The sequence below is a fragment of the Sylvia atricapilla genome, chromosome 25, assembly GCF_009819655.1.
Source record: "Sylvia atricapilla isolate bSylAtr1 chromosome 25, bSylAtr1.pri, whole genome shotgun sequence".
NCBI lineage: Eukaryota > Metazoa > Chordata > Aves > Passeriformes > Sylviidae > Sylvia > Sylvia atricapilla.
Genome location: NC_089164.1, coordinates 1,723,213 through 1,739,474, shown reverse-complemented (window position 1 = coordinate 1,739,474; position 16,262 = coordinate 1,723,213). Strand labels below are relative to the sequence as shown.

The 16,262-nt window shown below is 54.0% G+C and overlaps 1 protein-coding gene across 1 annotated transcript; it reads right to left on the bottom strand.

Annotated features, from left to right (window-relative positions):
* Positions 1-1,251: 1,251 nt before the first annotated feature.
* On the bottom strand, positions 1,252-8,741 carry SLC45A3 (solute carrier family 45 member 3). The gene is made up of 4 exons (XM_066335618.1): positions 8,506-8,741; positions 6,926-7,738; positions 3,419-3,684; positions 1,252-1,725 (listed from the first exon to the last, which is right to left on the bottom strand). The coding sequence occupies exons 1-4, from the start codon at positions 8,651-8,653 to the stop codon at positions 1,252-1,254; spliced, it is 1,701 nt and encodes a 566-aa protein (XP_066191715.1). The 5' UTR covers positions 8,654-8,741.
* Between the last annotated feature and the right edge of the window lie 7,521 nt (positions 8,742-16,262).

Genomic DNA, 16,262 nt, shown 5'->3' with positions numbered 1-16,262 from the left:
GGGAGAGAGCAAAAACAGGCCCAGGCACTGAGGAGAGGAGGGAGAGGTCAGAGTGACTGAGAACTCTGCGGAGAAAGGCAAAAACAATCATTAAAAAAAGGAATAAAATAAATAAAAGCTCCGGACTTCTCTCTATCTGATGCAAGCCGGTGCATAGGCAAAGGTTCAGTCACCTTTTGGAACTGGTCCTAATGAGATTTTCCTTGTTTGGTTGGGATTTTTGCCTTTTTTTTTTTCCCCAAAACAAGGCACAGTAACTTTTCTCCCGGATGGTTTTGGATCAGGGCGGGGAAGGAGAGGAGGGCAGAAATGTGGGTGCACAGCTGGGCCCCAGAGCCAAACCTCGCTGCCAAATCCCCTCCCAGCGTCCCGTTTGCCGAAGTATTGCTCAAGAATTTGGGTAAAACTCCTCCAGGGAGCGGGGGCAGAGGGCACAGCTGGAGGAGAGGATTTACAGGAGGAGGTTTGATCCCCTCCCTGGGCTGCAGCTCAGGAGCACGACCCGTTTGATATCAGAGGGAATCTCCAATTCCCCTCTGCCCCCTGCGGAACCCCTTTGGGGCTGCTCCCCTCTGCTGAAGGCACCTTTGGAAAAAGCACTTCTGGCCCCGAGGGGAACAGCCCAAAGCCTCTTATTTACACCTGAGATTGACCCCGTGCTGCCCCCAGCCCCAGGGCCACCCCTGGGGGTGACAACAACAGCCTGGGGACAGCCGGTGACACACGAGGCACCCCAAAAAATCGGCCCTGTGGGCACACACAGAGCTGTCACTGCTGCCCTGGTGTCACACGGGGTACCTGGCTGTGTCACACGGGGCACCTGGGGATGTCACACGGGGCACTTGGCCATGTCACACAGGGTACCCGGCCATGTCACACGGGGTACCTGGCCGTGTCACACGGGGCACCTGGCTGTGTCACATGGGGTACCTGGCCGTGTCACACGGGGCACCTGGCTGTGTCACATGGGGCACTCGGCCATGTCACATGGGGCACCTGGGGATGTCACACAGGGTATACCTGGCCATGTCACACTGGGCACCAGGTCGTGTCACACGGGGTACCTGGGCATGTCACATGGGGTACCAGGCCGTGTCACACAGGGTACCAGGCCGTGTCACACGGGGTACCTGGGGATGTCACACGGGGTACCCGGCCACGTCACACGGGGCCCTTGGCCATGTCACACAAGGTACCTGGCCGTGTCACATGGGGTACCAGGCTGTGTCACATGGGGTATACCCGGCCGTGTCACACGGAGCACTTGGCCATGTCACCCTTGTCAAAGACGACTTTGGTAGCGAAGTAGATGGCCACCAGGCCGAAGGCAGTGGCCGACACCATGTAGGCGGTGACGGACTGGGTGAACTGCACGATGGAGCCCATGAGGAGCGAGGGCACCACCTGGGAGAGCAGGAAGGCGCTGTCCAGGATGGCCAGGTCCAGGCAGATCCCCCGGCCAGGACCCCCCGGCTCCGGCTCGCCCACCACGATCCGCAGGGACACGTCGCAGGAGGAGCCGACGCACAGAGCGGAGCTGGACACGGCTGCAGGCGAGGAGGAGGAGGAGGAGGAGGAGGATGAAGAAGAGGAGAAGAGGCTCCCAGCGTGGCCATTCTGGTAAGGCAGTTTCTGGCTGGAGAGCAGCCCCTTGGAGAAGGCGGGTTCCTTGTCCAGCAGAGCGGAGTCTTCCTCCTCTTTCCTCTTGTATTTGTGCAGGAACACCTGCGGGGAGCAGCGAGGGCTGTGAGGGAGGAGCGGGGACCCCGAGGGCAGCCTTGTTTTGGTGCAGGAGAGCAAAAGCAGAGCGCTGTGTGTGTTCAGGGGAGTGCCAGCCTGAGCCCGGCCCACGTCAGATCCAAAGCAGCCCTGACTCACCTGGGCTGTGCTCACCAGCCCACAGCCAGCCCCTGGGGACATTTCGTGCTTTTGTCACCTCCTCAGTGGGTGCCAAAGGAACCTGAGCCCATCCCGAGATCACCTGAGGCAGGGCAGGAGTGAGGAGCGGTGGGATAGCGAACACCCGGGGCACTGAGAGCAGGAAAGTCTGGGGTTTGTGAGCCCGGGATGAGCGGCCACTCCTCATCTGGGATGCTTCAAAGTGCCACCAGCTGCGACACTAAAATAGTCCTGGGAACTCAGGGCAGGGCTCTTTTCTCAGCTCTGCACCAAAACCTCAACCAAGCTGCTTCATCCGCCTGCCCAGATCCTGCTCCAGCCGGGAAAAGGAGGCAGAGGGAACCAAAATATTTCCCTTCTCCCCCTTTTCTGCCTGTCTGTGCTCGAGCTGTGAGGTCTCTGCAGTATTCCCACAGAGCGTTTGTGAACACCGCGGGCAGGAGAGCCCAGAGCCCTCCCTCGGCGCATTCCCAGCCTTCCTTTGGCAAAGCCTTGGGAATGTGGCCTTCCCCTTCCCAGCCTGTGCACTTTGGGGTTTTATTTCATTGATAAAACATCCCTGGGAGATCCCAGCCAAGCTGCAGCTCCTGCCAAGCTGAACGCTCCCTCGCACCCCTCCCCAACTCCTGACAGGATTCCCGGTGCCAACTGGGATGGGTTTGCCAACTGGGATGGGTTTGCTCACTGGGAACATCTGGATGCCTGTGGTGACAGCTCCTGCTCCTCGCATGGGCACAGCCAACCGCTGCCCTGGGGATGAAAGAGCTGCTCCCAAACCACAAATTAATTCTGCGTTTGCGGCACAAGAGAGACTCCCATGGATCCAGCGCGCAGCTCCAGGACTGCTGCACCAGGGTAACATCTGTGGGACAGGGTTAGGAGCTTTGGTGCCGCTGTCACGGGCTTCACAAGGTTCTTTTTCTTGGAGCTAAAGGAATTGGGAAAGAGTATTCATTTCCCTGATCGTGGTGCTGTGGATGAAAACTGGGAAGCAGGATCTGTGAGGGCTGAAAATCCTCGAGTTTTGCAGCACCTCAGGCTGGCAGAGCCGCAGAATTCACATGGAGACAACTAAACCAGACCAGTTTCCCTTAAACATGGGGAAAAATTATAAAGATATTTTATATAGATAATATATAAAAAATATTTTAAAATCTACCATATATTTTTATATATTGTATATGTTCCATAACACAGTATGTATTATAATATAGTGTGTATTTTATATATTCTATTGAATATATATTATAAAATATATATTTATTAAAATATACATATAATATACAAAATATAAAATATATAGATTTTAAAATAAATAAATATTTTTAAATCTAGAATCTATTTTATACATCGTATATTATATGTTCCATAATAAATTATCTATTATATTATAGTGTGTATTTACATATTATGTTGACTATATTATATATATATAATGAAAACATATATTTTATATATAGATATATATATAAAATATAAAATCTCTGCAGGACCAGGCTGCCCTGGAGCAGATCCCCACCTGTTTGTCGTGGTGGTAGAGGGAGGCCAGCGTGTAGGGCAGGATCTGGAGGGCAGAGAAGGTGAACCCTGTCAGGGCGGCCGAGATGGTGACCACGGTGACACTGCGGGACAGGCACATGACCAGGGCGGCCCCTGGGAAGAACACCACGCTGGCCAGGTACACTGCCCTGGTCCCAAAGCGCTTCACCAGCCTGTCCATGATTGTCGAGAAGAAGATGGAGGTGATGCACTGCAGGAAGAGGCCCAAGCTGCCCATCCGGACACCTGTGGGAGGAGAGGGGTGATGGACACTGCCCTGGCCCGGATTCACACAGCCAAACGTCCTCCCCTTGATCCCAAACCCCAAAAACATCCTTCTCTTGATCCTAAACCCCAAAAACATCCTTCTCTTGATTCCAAACCCCAAAAACATCCTTCTTTTGGTCCCAAACCCCAAAATATCCTTCTCTTTGTCCCTAAACATCCTTCTCTTGATCCCAAACCCCAAAAAAATCCTTCTCTCAGCCCCTAACCCCAAAATATCCTTGTCTTGGTCCTCAACCTCAAAAATGTCTTTCTCTGCATCTCAGATCCCTAAATACCCTTTCCTCTCTGTGGGTCCCTAACCCCAAAAGCGTCCTTTCCCTCTCCTTTAGTCTCTTACCCCCAAAATATCTTTCTCTTGTTCCCAAACCCCAAAATATCCCTCCCTCAGTCCCTCACCTCCCAAAGCATCCTTCTCTTGGTCCCAAATTCCTAAATACCCTTTCCTCTCTGTCAGCCCCTACCCCAAAAACATCCTTCTCTTGGTCCCAAACCCCAAATCATTCTTTCCTCTCCTTCCGTCCCTAACTCCAAACACATCTCTTCCTTTCTCTCAGTCCCTAACTCCGAGAACATCCTTCCCAGTCTGTCCCAAACCCCAAAACCTCCTTCCCTCTGCTCCAATCCCGCACAGAGAGCGGGGCACAGCCAGCCCAGGATGGCTCAGGAGGCAGAGCAGCATCACCCAACAAACCCCAGCATTGCAGCAGCCTCCCTCCCACCCCCGTGGGCACCCTGATCCTGCCAGCCGGGCACCCGAAATGCCACCCTTGTCTTTGGGAAGTCACTGTTCGTCCCTTTCTTCCTCGTGCTCTTGCCCCGGGAGCCGTCACCTGCGGCTGAACCAGGATCCGGGCTCGTTATCTGATGCCAAAGGCAGCAGCCAGAACAAAGGCGGGCAGGGCCGGTGCCCGAGCCAAGGTAAAGTACAGAACGTGCCCCAAACTGCGGGATCCGGCCGCCAGCCGGACCTTACCCTTTGGCAAAGATCGCTCGGCTTTCAGGGGATTAAAGCCATTAACCCTTTGGCGAGGGGCTGGGGAGCGGTTCTCTGGCGGCCCAGCGCGATGCTGCGCTGACCTGCCGGCGGCTAAGCGGTTAAATAGAGTTCAATAATCATTAAACCGGCCCCGAGTTCAACAGGCAGCCGGCACAAAGGGGCACTGTGCTGCAGGGCTCTCCGAGCGGAAAACTGCGGCACGAAGGTGCCTCCAGAAGAAAAGATTGGGATTAGGGAGAGGGGGGAAAAGGTTGGGTGAGGAGGCAAAGCTCTGGTACAGCAGCGGCAGAAATGGGAGCGCAGGTGACACCTGCGGGCAGGTGAAAGCTGCTGGAAGAGCCGAGGTGGGGATGTGGCAGCGCTGGAGAAGGGGCTGAGAGCTGGGAAAGCTGCTGGAGAGCTCCCGGAACCAGCGGGGAGAGGTGGGAGTCTCCCAGCAGAGCGGAGGGAAGAAGCAGCAAACCCCACCTCGGTGCTCAGGAGCACAGCCTGGACTGCGGGCTCCACGTTTTCTGAGCCTGAGAACTGCTGAGCTCTCCTCAAGGGAAACTTCTCACCAGTTTTTCCCAAAACAACCCTGGGTTAAATAATGTCCCTTTCCTGTAACAACACGTGCTGTTTGCTGTTTCTGTTATTCAGCCAATGGCAGAGGTGTCAGCCCCATGGACCAATAATGTGCATTTTTTGCACAGCATGTTATAAAAGGACTGAATTGTAAATAAAACCTTCTGATTTCTGCTGCCTCCTGACTGGAGTCAAGCATCTTTATATCGTGTCCTATCACGACAGAGTAGCACAGTTGCTCCTGTGGGCTCTATACACAACTCTCTCTGCAGAACAACAATTTTTGTAAATTTTTTTTTAAAGGGCTGAATGAATTGTAAATAAACCCTTCTGATTTTTCCTACCTCCTGACTGGAGTTCAAGTATCTTTATTTCATGTGCTATCCTGACAGAGTAGCACAGTTGCTCCTGTGGGCTCTATACACAAGACAAGTCTCTTTGCAGAATAACAATTTTTATAAAAAAAACCCTTTTTTAAAAGGGCTGAATGACTTTATAAAAGGGCTTGAATGACTTTATAAAAAGGCTGAATGACTTTATAAAAGGGCTGAATGACTCCTAAATAAAACCTTCTGATTTCTCCTGCCTCCTGACTGGAGTCGAGCACCTTTTTTTGTGTCCTGTCACCACACTGGATGATGCTCCCTGCTCCCCACGGATGGAGAAGGAGGGGAGAGCAGAGCCAGGAGCTCTCTGCAGACACAGCCAGCTCCGTGGTGATCCCTGTGCAGCTTCCACATCATTCTGCCACTCAACAGCCGGCCCCAGGCCGGGGCTGCCCTGCCAGCTCTGTGCTGGGAACCACCAAGTGTTTCCCAACCTGCTGCCACAGGGGGAAAAAAAATAAAAATAAATTCTTTCCTGACCTGTCCTCAGCAAATCAGGTTTGCTGTGTGCAGTAACGCGCTCCCACAGCCCAGCGGGTGGGTTTATGTAAGGAAAAGGTGTTCACTTTACCTTTGGGCTTAAAGGGAGAATGGGTTAGAGTTTTCTGGGGTGTTCTGGCTGTGTAAAATGTATATCCACTTTTTACAGAAGGTAAAAGATTGGCTACACAGGTTGCCACTCCTTCGACCTCATTGGTCATCATCAGTCATCATCAGATGATCGACCTCATCGCTGTCAATCACAAGGCTCCTCCCAGAGGAGAAATATGCAAAGTCGAGAATTCTAAATGTATACACGGTTTACGTGAAGCTGGGTGAGGATCTCCACTACAAAACCGCTCAGAAGGCAGGAAAACTTTAGGGCGACCTGTGTGTGTGCGCTTCATTTCCTGTCCTCTAGCGGCAAAACGCATCCCAAAAATAAAATAAAATAAAAATAAATAAAATAAAATAAAATAAATAAAACAAAAATTAAAAATAAAATAAAGTAAAAAAAAAATTAAAATAAAAATAAATAAAAAATAAAATTTAAAATAAAAATTAAAAAATAAAATAAAAAATAAAAGTAAAAATAAAATAAAAAAAAAATAAAAAATAAAAGTAAAATAAAAGTAAAATAAAAATAAAATAAAATAAAAATATAAAATAAAAATAAAAATAAAAATAAAAATAAAAATAAAATATCATTTTTAGCCTTCTAAATCTCAGAGCCTGTACTGTAAAGCACTGTGAACACCGACTCGCTCCTCACCTTCATCGTAGCGGCGCCTGTCCTCGGTGCCGGGCTTGGCCCTGGGCACACCATGGTACAGCCCCTCCCCGACGAAATCCGTGTAGAACAGCATGAAGGTCATCAGGGCCATCCAGCTGCACAGCTCGGCCACGAAGAGGCGGCGGACCACCCCGGGCACACGGCAGCAGAGGCCGTGCAGCCGCGGCAGCAGCGCGCACAGCCTCCTGCCAGCCTGCAGCAGCCGCCTGCCCCGCAGCCAGCAGCACGTCACCTGCCAGCAGCACCCCAGGGACACCTTTGGGGACGCGTCCTTGAGCGCCGGCCCCTCTGGGATATCCCCCTGCGCCGCCTCCTCCGTCACGAAGAGCGTGGCCAGCACGCAGCCGAGGAAGATGAGGGCCAGCAGGGCGAAGAGGCAGCTCTCCTGGCCGCCCAGGTAAGGCCGCAGGAAGGCCCAGTCGATGGCCGGCAGCAGGTAGCCGATGCAGCCGCCCAGGCTGATCATGAAGGCGTAGACGGAAAAAGCCTGGCGGCAGCTGTCGGCCTCCTGGAAGAGGTCGGAGAGCAGAGCCTCCAGCGGGGTGAAGCACACCTGGCCGCAGAAATCCAGCAGCCCGATGCCCAGGATGAGGAAGGCGATCTCCAGAGGCCGAGGGCGCTGCGAGCAGAGGGCGGCCAAGCTGCCGGCGTGGGGGATGACGAAGAGGCTGAGCAGCACGCCCAGGCACAGCAGCCAGATGAAAGGTCTCCTCCGGCCGTAGCTGCTGCGCCAGTGGTCGCTGGCCGAGCCGATGAGGGGCACGAAAACCAGCCCGAGGACAGGGCCTATCCCTGGGGGAGAGACGGGAGGGGTTACGGGGTCTGTGTGCGCTCTGAAAAGGGATGTTTCCCAATTTCCTCCCAATTTGGGAGGTTTCAGCAGGTCACAGCCCCTTCAGGGTTAACTCTCCCTGCCCTTCTAAAAAAGGGATGTTCTGTCAATTTGGGAGACTTCAGCAGGTTACAGGGATAACTTTCCCTGCCCTTCTAAAAAAGCGATATTTTGTCAATTCGGTAGGTTTCAGTAGGTTACAGGGACCAACTCTCCCTGTCCTTCTATAAAAATGGATGTTCTGTCAGTTTGGGGGGTTTCAGCAGGTCACAGGGATAACTTTCCCTGCCCTTCTAAAAAATGGATGTTCTGTCAGTTTGGGAGGTTTCAGCGGGTTACAGCTCCTTCAGGGATAACTCTCCCTGCCCTTTTAAAAAGGGGTATTTCATCAATTTGGGATGTTTCAGTGGGACACAGCCCCTCCAGAGATAATCGTGGATTTGGATGATTCGGTGGGTCACAGCCCCTAGAAGGACCAACTCTTCCTGTCCTTCTAAAAAGGGATATTTCGTAATTTTGGAGGATTCAGTGGGACACAGCCCCTTCAGGGATAACCCTCCCTGCCCATCTAAAAAGGGATATTCCATCAATTCGGGAGATTTCGACAGGTCACAGCCCCAACTCTCCCTACCCTTACTCACCCTCACCCTCCACACCGCAAGGTTTTAAAAAAAAACAAACCAAACCCCAAAAAGCCTCAAAAACGAAGTGACAAAAAGGCGCCTACCCAAAACCATGGTCATGAACTTCTCCTCCACGCCCACCTCCAGCAGCAGCGGCGGCACGTAGGTGATGCCGGCGGCCAGGCACACCTCCAGCCCGAAGGTCAGCGAGTTGACCAGCAGCAGCTGGCTCCGGCGGCTCTGCAGGGACATGCTGTCCCCAAGGCCACCCCAGCCACGCTGCCCCGACCCTTCAGTGGCGCAGGGTTGTGTCCTGCCGGCTGCAGAACCGCCAGGGGTGTCCCCCAGGCAAGGAGAGGAGTTTTCTTTCCCGGGTTGATGAGGAGATGTTGCTTCCCATTTTATCAACGGTGAAGGAACCGGTTTTTTCCCTCTTCCTCTTCCTTCTTGTGGGGTCCAGGCAGGGATGTCACTGCGGGCTGTGGGGACACAAGGGGTAAAACACGGATGTGGCACTGCAGAAAGGGACAGTCCCCGTCCCGACAGGCTGGGAGAGGGGCAGGTGGAAAGAGGAAAGCTCCACTGGAGCAAAGTCTTTGTGTAAAGGGCCGTTTTGGTGCACCAGCCCAACTGGATGTGAGTAATGTCATCAAACCACCTGCAGCTCTGTTGTTAGAGCCCTCAGGGATTCATCAAAGTCACTGAGAAAACAACGGGATCAAAAATAAGAAGAGAGCCTGAGAAATTGTCTGCAAAAATGCAAACCCTGGACAGGGGAGGACAAGGTGAGGATGGACAGTGAGCAGCTGGTGTCCTGAAGGATGTGCCTGCCTCAGGGAGAAGCGGCTGGGCCAACGCAGAGATGGACAGCAGACCTAAAATCTGTATCTGCCGTGTGATGGGAACAATAAACAGCCTCTGCTGGGATCATATTGATTCTGCTATTCAGTGGCCCATTTCCCCCCTGCACTCCATCCTGTCACAATGGGACATGAAATAAAGGTGCTGGCCTCCAGTCAGGAGGCAGCAGAAATCAGAAGGTTTTATTCACAGTTTATTCAGCCCTTTTATAACACGCTGCTCTAAAAAGGCACATTATCGGTCTATAAGACTAACGCTTCTCTCATTGGCAAGTATCCAAGTAATCTCTACTGCTTTTAAGTAATAAAAATAGCAAACAACACCTGCCGTTATAAGAAAAGAATATCGTTTACACAGGGTTGTTTTGAAAAAAAAAAAAAAAAAAAAAAAAAAAAAAAAAAAAAAAAAAAAGAAAGAAAGAAAGAAAAACTGTTGAAAAGTTTCTCTTAGAAAGAGTTCAGCAATTCTCAGGCTCAGAAAATGTGAAGCCCAGACCCCATCTGTGCCAGGTTTGGGAAAAGCCAATCCTGCCCTCGAGGATTGGTGACAGCTCCATCCTCTCCAGCCACCTGATGAATTTGGTGAATTTGGTGAATTTGGGGGGTTTCAGTGGAACACGGCCCCTTCAGACACAACTCTCCCTGCCGTTCTAAAAAGGGATGTTTGGTGAATGGAGGAGCTTCCAGCAGCAGAGGGACAAAGGATTTGGAGTCTCCAAATCACCAAAGAACCCCTTCCAAGGATGGGGGCAGTGCCTGCGGCTCTGGGGTCACCTCCAGGCCGGGACTGCCCCGTGCTGCTCCTCAGCTCCTGGGGAAGTGATTCCACCCCAATCCCACCCCAATCCCAGCCCAATCCCACCCCAATTCCACCCCAATCCCACCCCAATCCCACCCCAATCCCAGCCCAATCCCAGCCCAATCCCAGCCCCGGGCCCGGGATGGGGCACGGAGAGCAGATGGTGCCTCCGCAGAGTTTCACAAACAAACCTGACCCACTTTAGCCTCATCTAGCAGCGGATGGCAATTACCTTACTCATTAGACTGAGTCATTTATTTGCCCTGTAACTGCTCCCTTCTCCGCAGGGGAGAGGCCTCGGGATGGGGACAGGGGCTGAGCAGCCAGCCCAGGAGGGAGCAGACCCTCCTCAGTCCCCAAAAAGCCCCCAAACCCTCCAAGGTCCCCATTTAACTTGCTGAGAGCCCCTGGGGAGGTGGCCTGGTGACAACGGTGCTCCTTGAGCCCTCCATCGCTGCACAGGTGTGTGCGGGCAGGTACAAACAGGGAGTTTGTCACTTTTCTCTGTCCCCATCGGCTGATAACCCACGGGGGGAGGCTCAGCCATCACTCCCTGCCTCTCATTGCCACAGGGAAGTGTCACTCCTGAGCTCAGGAGCTGCCTGCTCAATAAAAACACCGATTATTCTCCTTTTCGCCTGTTCTCATCCTTCACCTCTCCTCGGCTGCCACAGAAGATTCCTTCTTTTCAACAACCAACATTTAAACAGCAAAAAGAGGGGGAACAGCAAAGATTTGGCTTTAATCTCCAGCGGAGGCTTCAAGGGGAGCCTCGGGCTGAGCATCCTGCAGCGCCCACCTCGCTCTGGGTTGGACACGGGATGTGTCAGCCCGGCTGTGGCAGAGCTGCCCAGCCGCATCCCAGCCCCGGGAGGAGCAATTTCAGCTCCAGCAGCACCCACCCGGTGTTGTTCCCAGATTTACAGAGGCCAAATCCACCGAGCTCAAAGGCGGATGTGATGCCCTCGGTCTCCCCCAAAAACAAACCCCAAATATCAGCCAAAAGATGCCTCACGCTGATTAAAAACTGTTTTTTCTTCCCTTTCACTGCCGGGGAGGCAGCAGGGCTCTATCCATCTGCCTGAGGGTTCCAGCTCGGAGGCAGAGCTGGATTTCTTATCCGCAGGTAAGAACAGACCTCTCCTCCCCCTCAGAGGAGAAAATAAACCCCTGAAGCAACACCCACGAGTTAGATGAGCAGTCTGAGCTGCAATAAAGTGCAGATAAAACTGCACAGACCATGGATTTTCCTGCTTGAGCCGAGCTTTATCCCGATACCCATTAATTACTATTTTAATATTATTTTTTTTCCCCCACAGAATAAAGAGAGGAGGAAAAGAGCAGGAAAATCCCCCGGGCTGTTGATCTGTGAGGATTAAGCTGGAAAAGGGAGGTTTGGGAGGCTCAGGGAGCCGGGACTCACCTGGCAGGTGCTCAGCCCAGCCCGGGGAAGCTGCTGCGGTGTTCGCAGGGCAGCAGAGGAGGAACCCAGCACAGTTTTGCTTCCAGGGCGCTCCCTCTGTGCTGATAACAGCAGAGGTATTGACACCACGTCACTCCTGTGCCCAGGCCCCTCGCCGAGGGCTGGGCAAACCCTGCTGCCACCTCCTCACTGCCCTGAGGGAGCCCCAGCTCTGGGCTCACACCTGAATTCTACCCCCAAAAAATCCCCTGATATTCACATTTATCACCCTCCCTCGCTGGCCTGCTGCTGCTCCAGCAGAGATTTAACACCTGGGGTTGGTATTTTCTTTTTAATTTCCTTTTGGCAGCACCAGCGAGATGTCCCTGCAGGTGACAGGCTGGCCCTGAGTGACAAAAATCAAACACCCCTTTCCTCAAGCCCCCGATCCAATCTTTCCCAGGGGGATTTATTTTTCCTGGACTGGAAGGAGCCAGGAAAACCCATCCCCAGCTGGAGGAGCAGCAGCAGCTCCAGCTCAGCCAGGGGAGCGCCCTGCCCATCCCAAAGGGATTCTGGAGGAGTTTTGCCTTTCCCAGCCAAATCCCAGAGGGATTTTTGGCTTTCCCAGCCCCAGCTGATCCAGCTGACACTGGCACTTCTCCTCCTCCGGCCTCAGTTTCCCCAAAATTCCCCCAGGAGGAGCAGAATTTGTCCTTTCCTGCCCAGGGAGCAGCTCGGCAAGGACAGCCCAGCAGTGCCCACAGAGGGAATTTTGGTGGTTTCCTGCACCGGGAGCAGGAGGGAGCCACATGTGGGACTTCCCACAGCTGTCCCCTGGCGTGCCACGGGACATCAGCTGCTGCTCTTCCTGTTCCTTCCCATCCCCAAACCCACTTTGGGCTTGCAGGTTTGCTTTTCAAGGCTTGCAACCCCCAATTTCCCCAGAGAAAGAGCGAATCAGGTCCCAGAGGCTGCCTCACCTGGCAGCCAGGTAAGGGAGCAGCCCAGGGCAGGAGCAGAGCGTTGCTGGACAAAGGCAGCAGGACAGGATGAAGCCAGGGGAGTTTTTAGGAAAAAACAACCCCAAAACCGACCCCAAAACCACCTGGGAAAGGTGGATGAGTGCACTGATGGACACACACAAAGAATTCTCTCCTCCTCCCAATCTCCCAAAATTTCCCAGCGCGGGGTCTTGGAGGAAATCTCATCCCAGCAGCGCTTAGAGTGAGGAGTGGTTATTTTAAAAATAAAACGCGGGTGTACTTACAGGGCAGAGAGAAAAATCTCATTTATCCCCGGAAGGCTCCATGTCCTGCTACTCCATAACCTCTGCTGCTGCTGCAGGAGACGCTGTTAAAGCCATCAGATGTTGCTGTGGGCTTTGATTTGCAGTGGTTGTGCACGTCCTCCACAGCTCAGCAACCAGCGGGGGTTTGAGTCAGGGTGAGGATGCTGCGGCACTGGAAAAGGCTTCCCAGAGAAAACGTGGCTGTCCCATCCCTGGAAGTGTCCGAGCCCGGGGTGGTGACCCTGCATGTGGAGCAAAATGAGATTTCTGAGATCCCTCCCAACCCAAACCATCCGATGATTTCGTTATTCGTTATTTTTCACCTTATTCCCTTAGGAAAGGAAATCCCTGGGCTCGGGTGGGGCTGCTCCAAGCCGGAGTGGATTCAGACCCTCCCCTGCCCATCCCAGAGCCAGGAGAAGGCAAAAGGCTTCCCAACACGACCCTTCCAACCCTCCGAGGGGCTCTTTATGAATTCCCTGGAAATCCTTTTGGAAGCAAGGGGTTGGGAGAGGAGCCGGAGGGGAGGGAGCGAGCGCGGGGAGCTGCCGGAGCCTTTCACAGCTATCAGCGCGCATTCAGCGGCGCTGAATGGGAAACGCACCATGGAGAATAGCTCTGGCAGGCTCCTGGCATGGAATGGAAAACTCACCTGACCTCTCCTGACCCCTCCCAAATCTGCCTGAGCCCATTCGCGGAGCAGGGAGGGGAGAAGGATGGAGTTACCGGGGCTGTGTGAATTAACTCCGCGTTTCCTTCGAGCCCCGGGCTCTGTTCTTTGGGAGGGAAATCCTCTCCCGGGAGGACAAGGAGCAGCACTGGGGTTGGGATTCCCTCGCTCATCCCCCAGGGCAGGCTCCAGCAGCCAGGGTCTATGGATCCTTTGGGATGCCGCAGGAGCACCCGGGGTCACCGAGGGGCTGCTCCCCATGGCAAAACCGAATTCCACCCAGGGAAAACCTTTGGATTTGTCAGGGCTGGTTCTCTCCTGCCCCGCTGGAACCTCGGCACGGCAGCACCTTCCAGGGCTAAAATCCCGGAATCACCGGGTTGGAAATGACCTTCAAAATCATCGGGTCCAACCCACCCCAACCCTCAATAACCCTGGCCCCAGTGCCACATCCAGTCTGCTCTAAACACCCCAGGGATGGTGACTCCGCCCGGGCAGACCATTCCAGCACTGTATCACCTTTCTGTAAAACCTTTTCCCTGAAATCCAGCCTGAATTTCCCCTGGTGCAGCCTGAGGCTGTGTCCTGCTCTGTCAGCTGCTGTGGCACAGAATTCCTGAGGAGGGATCCCCGGCACAGACACACGGCTGAGGGCACCTCCATTTGGGAACGGACAGCCCAGAGGGAACATTTGCCAGGCTGGAAAAGCCCCTGTTCTCCCTGCCCCTCACCCTCAGACCCCTCACTCCTTCCAGGAGCTGCACCAACCACCCCAGGGCTGCTTTAACCTCACCCCAGAGCACCCACATCACTCCCAGAGCAGAGCCCGGGGCTCCTGTCCCGCAGCTCACCCTCCCCTGGACAGGAGCTGCTCCTGCCAGGAGCCTTCGTGCCAGCTCCAGCCTCCTCCTCCTCCTCCTCCCATTCCAGCCAGGAGCTGCCCGTGTCACCCAGGGGTCCGTGACCCAGCAGAGACCAGGTGACACTGCTGAGCTCTCTGAGGGTCACACGCAGCCCAGCACCTCCCTGCTCTTGGCCGGGCTTCGCCCTCTGGCAGAGGGGGACAGGAATTCCCTTGGGATGCTGCTGAACTCCCCTGCACGGCCAGAGGAGAGACTGGCGGGGTGAAAATGGGGGAGGACGAGGAGATCCCAGAGCAGCCCCCAGCTGGAAATATTCAGAGAGTTTTGCTCCATTCCATTCTTTTTGCTCGTGCCATCCACGCCAGGAGCACAGCCAGGAGCTGGGCACAGGAGCTGGGGCACAGCTGGAGCTGAGCACCCCAAATCCTGCAGCCAGCAGGGCCCAGGGCTGGTGGGATGAGCCTCACCCCAGCAGAGGCACCCCAAAGCTGAGCTCAGGCCGGTGAAACGGGGTGAAAAGCCCCAGCAAAGCCGAGCTCAGCTCCAGAGGATCCCAGCCCGGGCTGGAGGAACCACACTGGGATTTGTGCTGCTGCACAGCCGGCTCTGGTGGAGCTTTACCCGCCCAGGACTGACATCTCCTCACCAAACCTCATCGAGAAAAACCTCCCAAACTCCTCAACACAACCAAACACACCCAAAGCAGCAGCATTTCAGCCCCGAGAGCCTCAGCCGCGCTGGTCACGCTCCCCTGAGCCGGAGTCGGCCGTGCTGCAGGCAGCCCCAGCCTCCAGACAAGCTTGGCTGCCTCCTCAGCAGAGCCACAGCTTTGTTTGGTGCTGCACGACCCAAAGCTCTCGCTTTTATTCATGAGAGGAGCCCCCCGTTCCGGAGCGGGAGGGGAAATGAGATGATCTGCTTCTGCTTTTCACTCCGTTCTGCTGGTTAAAGGCTGTGCCCGTCACCCCTGGCACTTGAGCCAAATCAACCTCTCCCCCAGGCCTTTCTTCTCCACTTATTATTATATATTTTTTTTTAAAGGAGAAGAATCAAAATGTAAATTGAACTGGAAAGGGGGGGGGGGAAAGAAAATCAGCCCCCTCCAGGTGCCCCCTTCTCCTCGGCGTGGGGACGGGCACAGATTATATCCAGCAGCACATGACCAGAGCCTGTATTTATGTGTCAGAGTGTAAAAACCCACCCTGCTGAGCTGCCTTTTCTCTGCCTCGGGGCTGGGGGGCTTCTGCTCTGCGTCTCCTCCAGCAGCCCCACAAAGGGGATTAAGGAGAGCCCCCCTCAGCCCCGCAGAGTAATCCATCAAATTATCCCTTGTTGGCGTTGCTGTCCTCTTCAAGGGGAGAAAAAAAAAAAAAAAAAAGGCATAAAAAAAAAAAAAAAAAAAAAAAGCTTTTAAAGGCACTGAAATTACACTTGAGCCTGAAACACTGCACCCAGCTGCTGGAGGCCCGCAGCACAATGGGCTGCTTGTGCAGGGAATCCCGGGGAAGTGAGGAGCAAGCGAAAAGAGACGGACACTTGAAAAGGGCAGCGGCGTCCCCACGGCTGGGAGGTGGGTCAGAGCCCCAGCCCCCGGGGTCTGCAGCGGATCCGGCCCAGTCAGGCTGGCTGGACATCCCAGTTAGGCACTGGGAGGGGATTTGGGGCTCTGGGATGGGTTTGGGGCTCTGGGATGGACTCAGGGATGTGTCCTCAGCATCCAGGGGTGAGGCTGGCCAAGGTTTGTGCTTGTAAGGGAGCATCCAAATCACTCCTGCAGGGAATTCCCGCTCCTGCAGGGAACCCAGCACTGTCACCCCCTGTCCTCAGTGTCCCCACAGCCCTGAGACTGGCCAAAAAAAACCCTCAAAAGTCCCTCCAACCCCCGGCACAGCCAGCAGGACTCAGCGTATCTCCACCAAGGACCCCCCAGAGCCAAGCCACACTCACCAAAACCCCGGGAACACTCGGGATCGGCT

What these genes read in the sequence shown, in the direction of transcription:
- SLC45A3 (XM_066335618.1), bottom strand. Translation starts at nt 8,653, where the DNA reads ATGTCCCTGCAGAGCCGCCGGAGCCAGCTGCTGCTGGTCAACTCGCTG. An exon ending in GTTCATGACCATGGTTTTGG is followed by an intron (nt 7,739 to 8,505) that starts GTAGGCGCCTTT and finishes TCTCTCCCCCAG; the next exon opens with GGATAGGCCCTGTCCTCGGG. An exon ending in CAGGCGCCGCTACGATGAAG is followed by an intron (nt 3,685 to 6,925) that starts GTGAGGAGCGAG and finishes CTCCTCCCACAG; the next exon opens with GTGTCCGGATGGGCAGCTTG.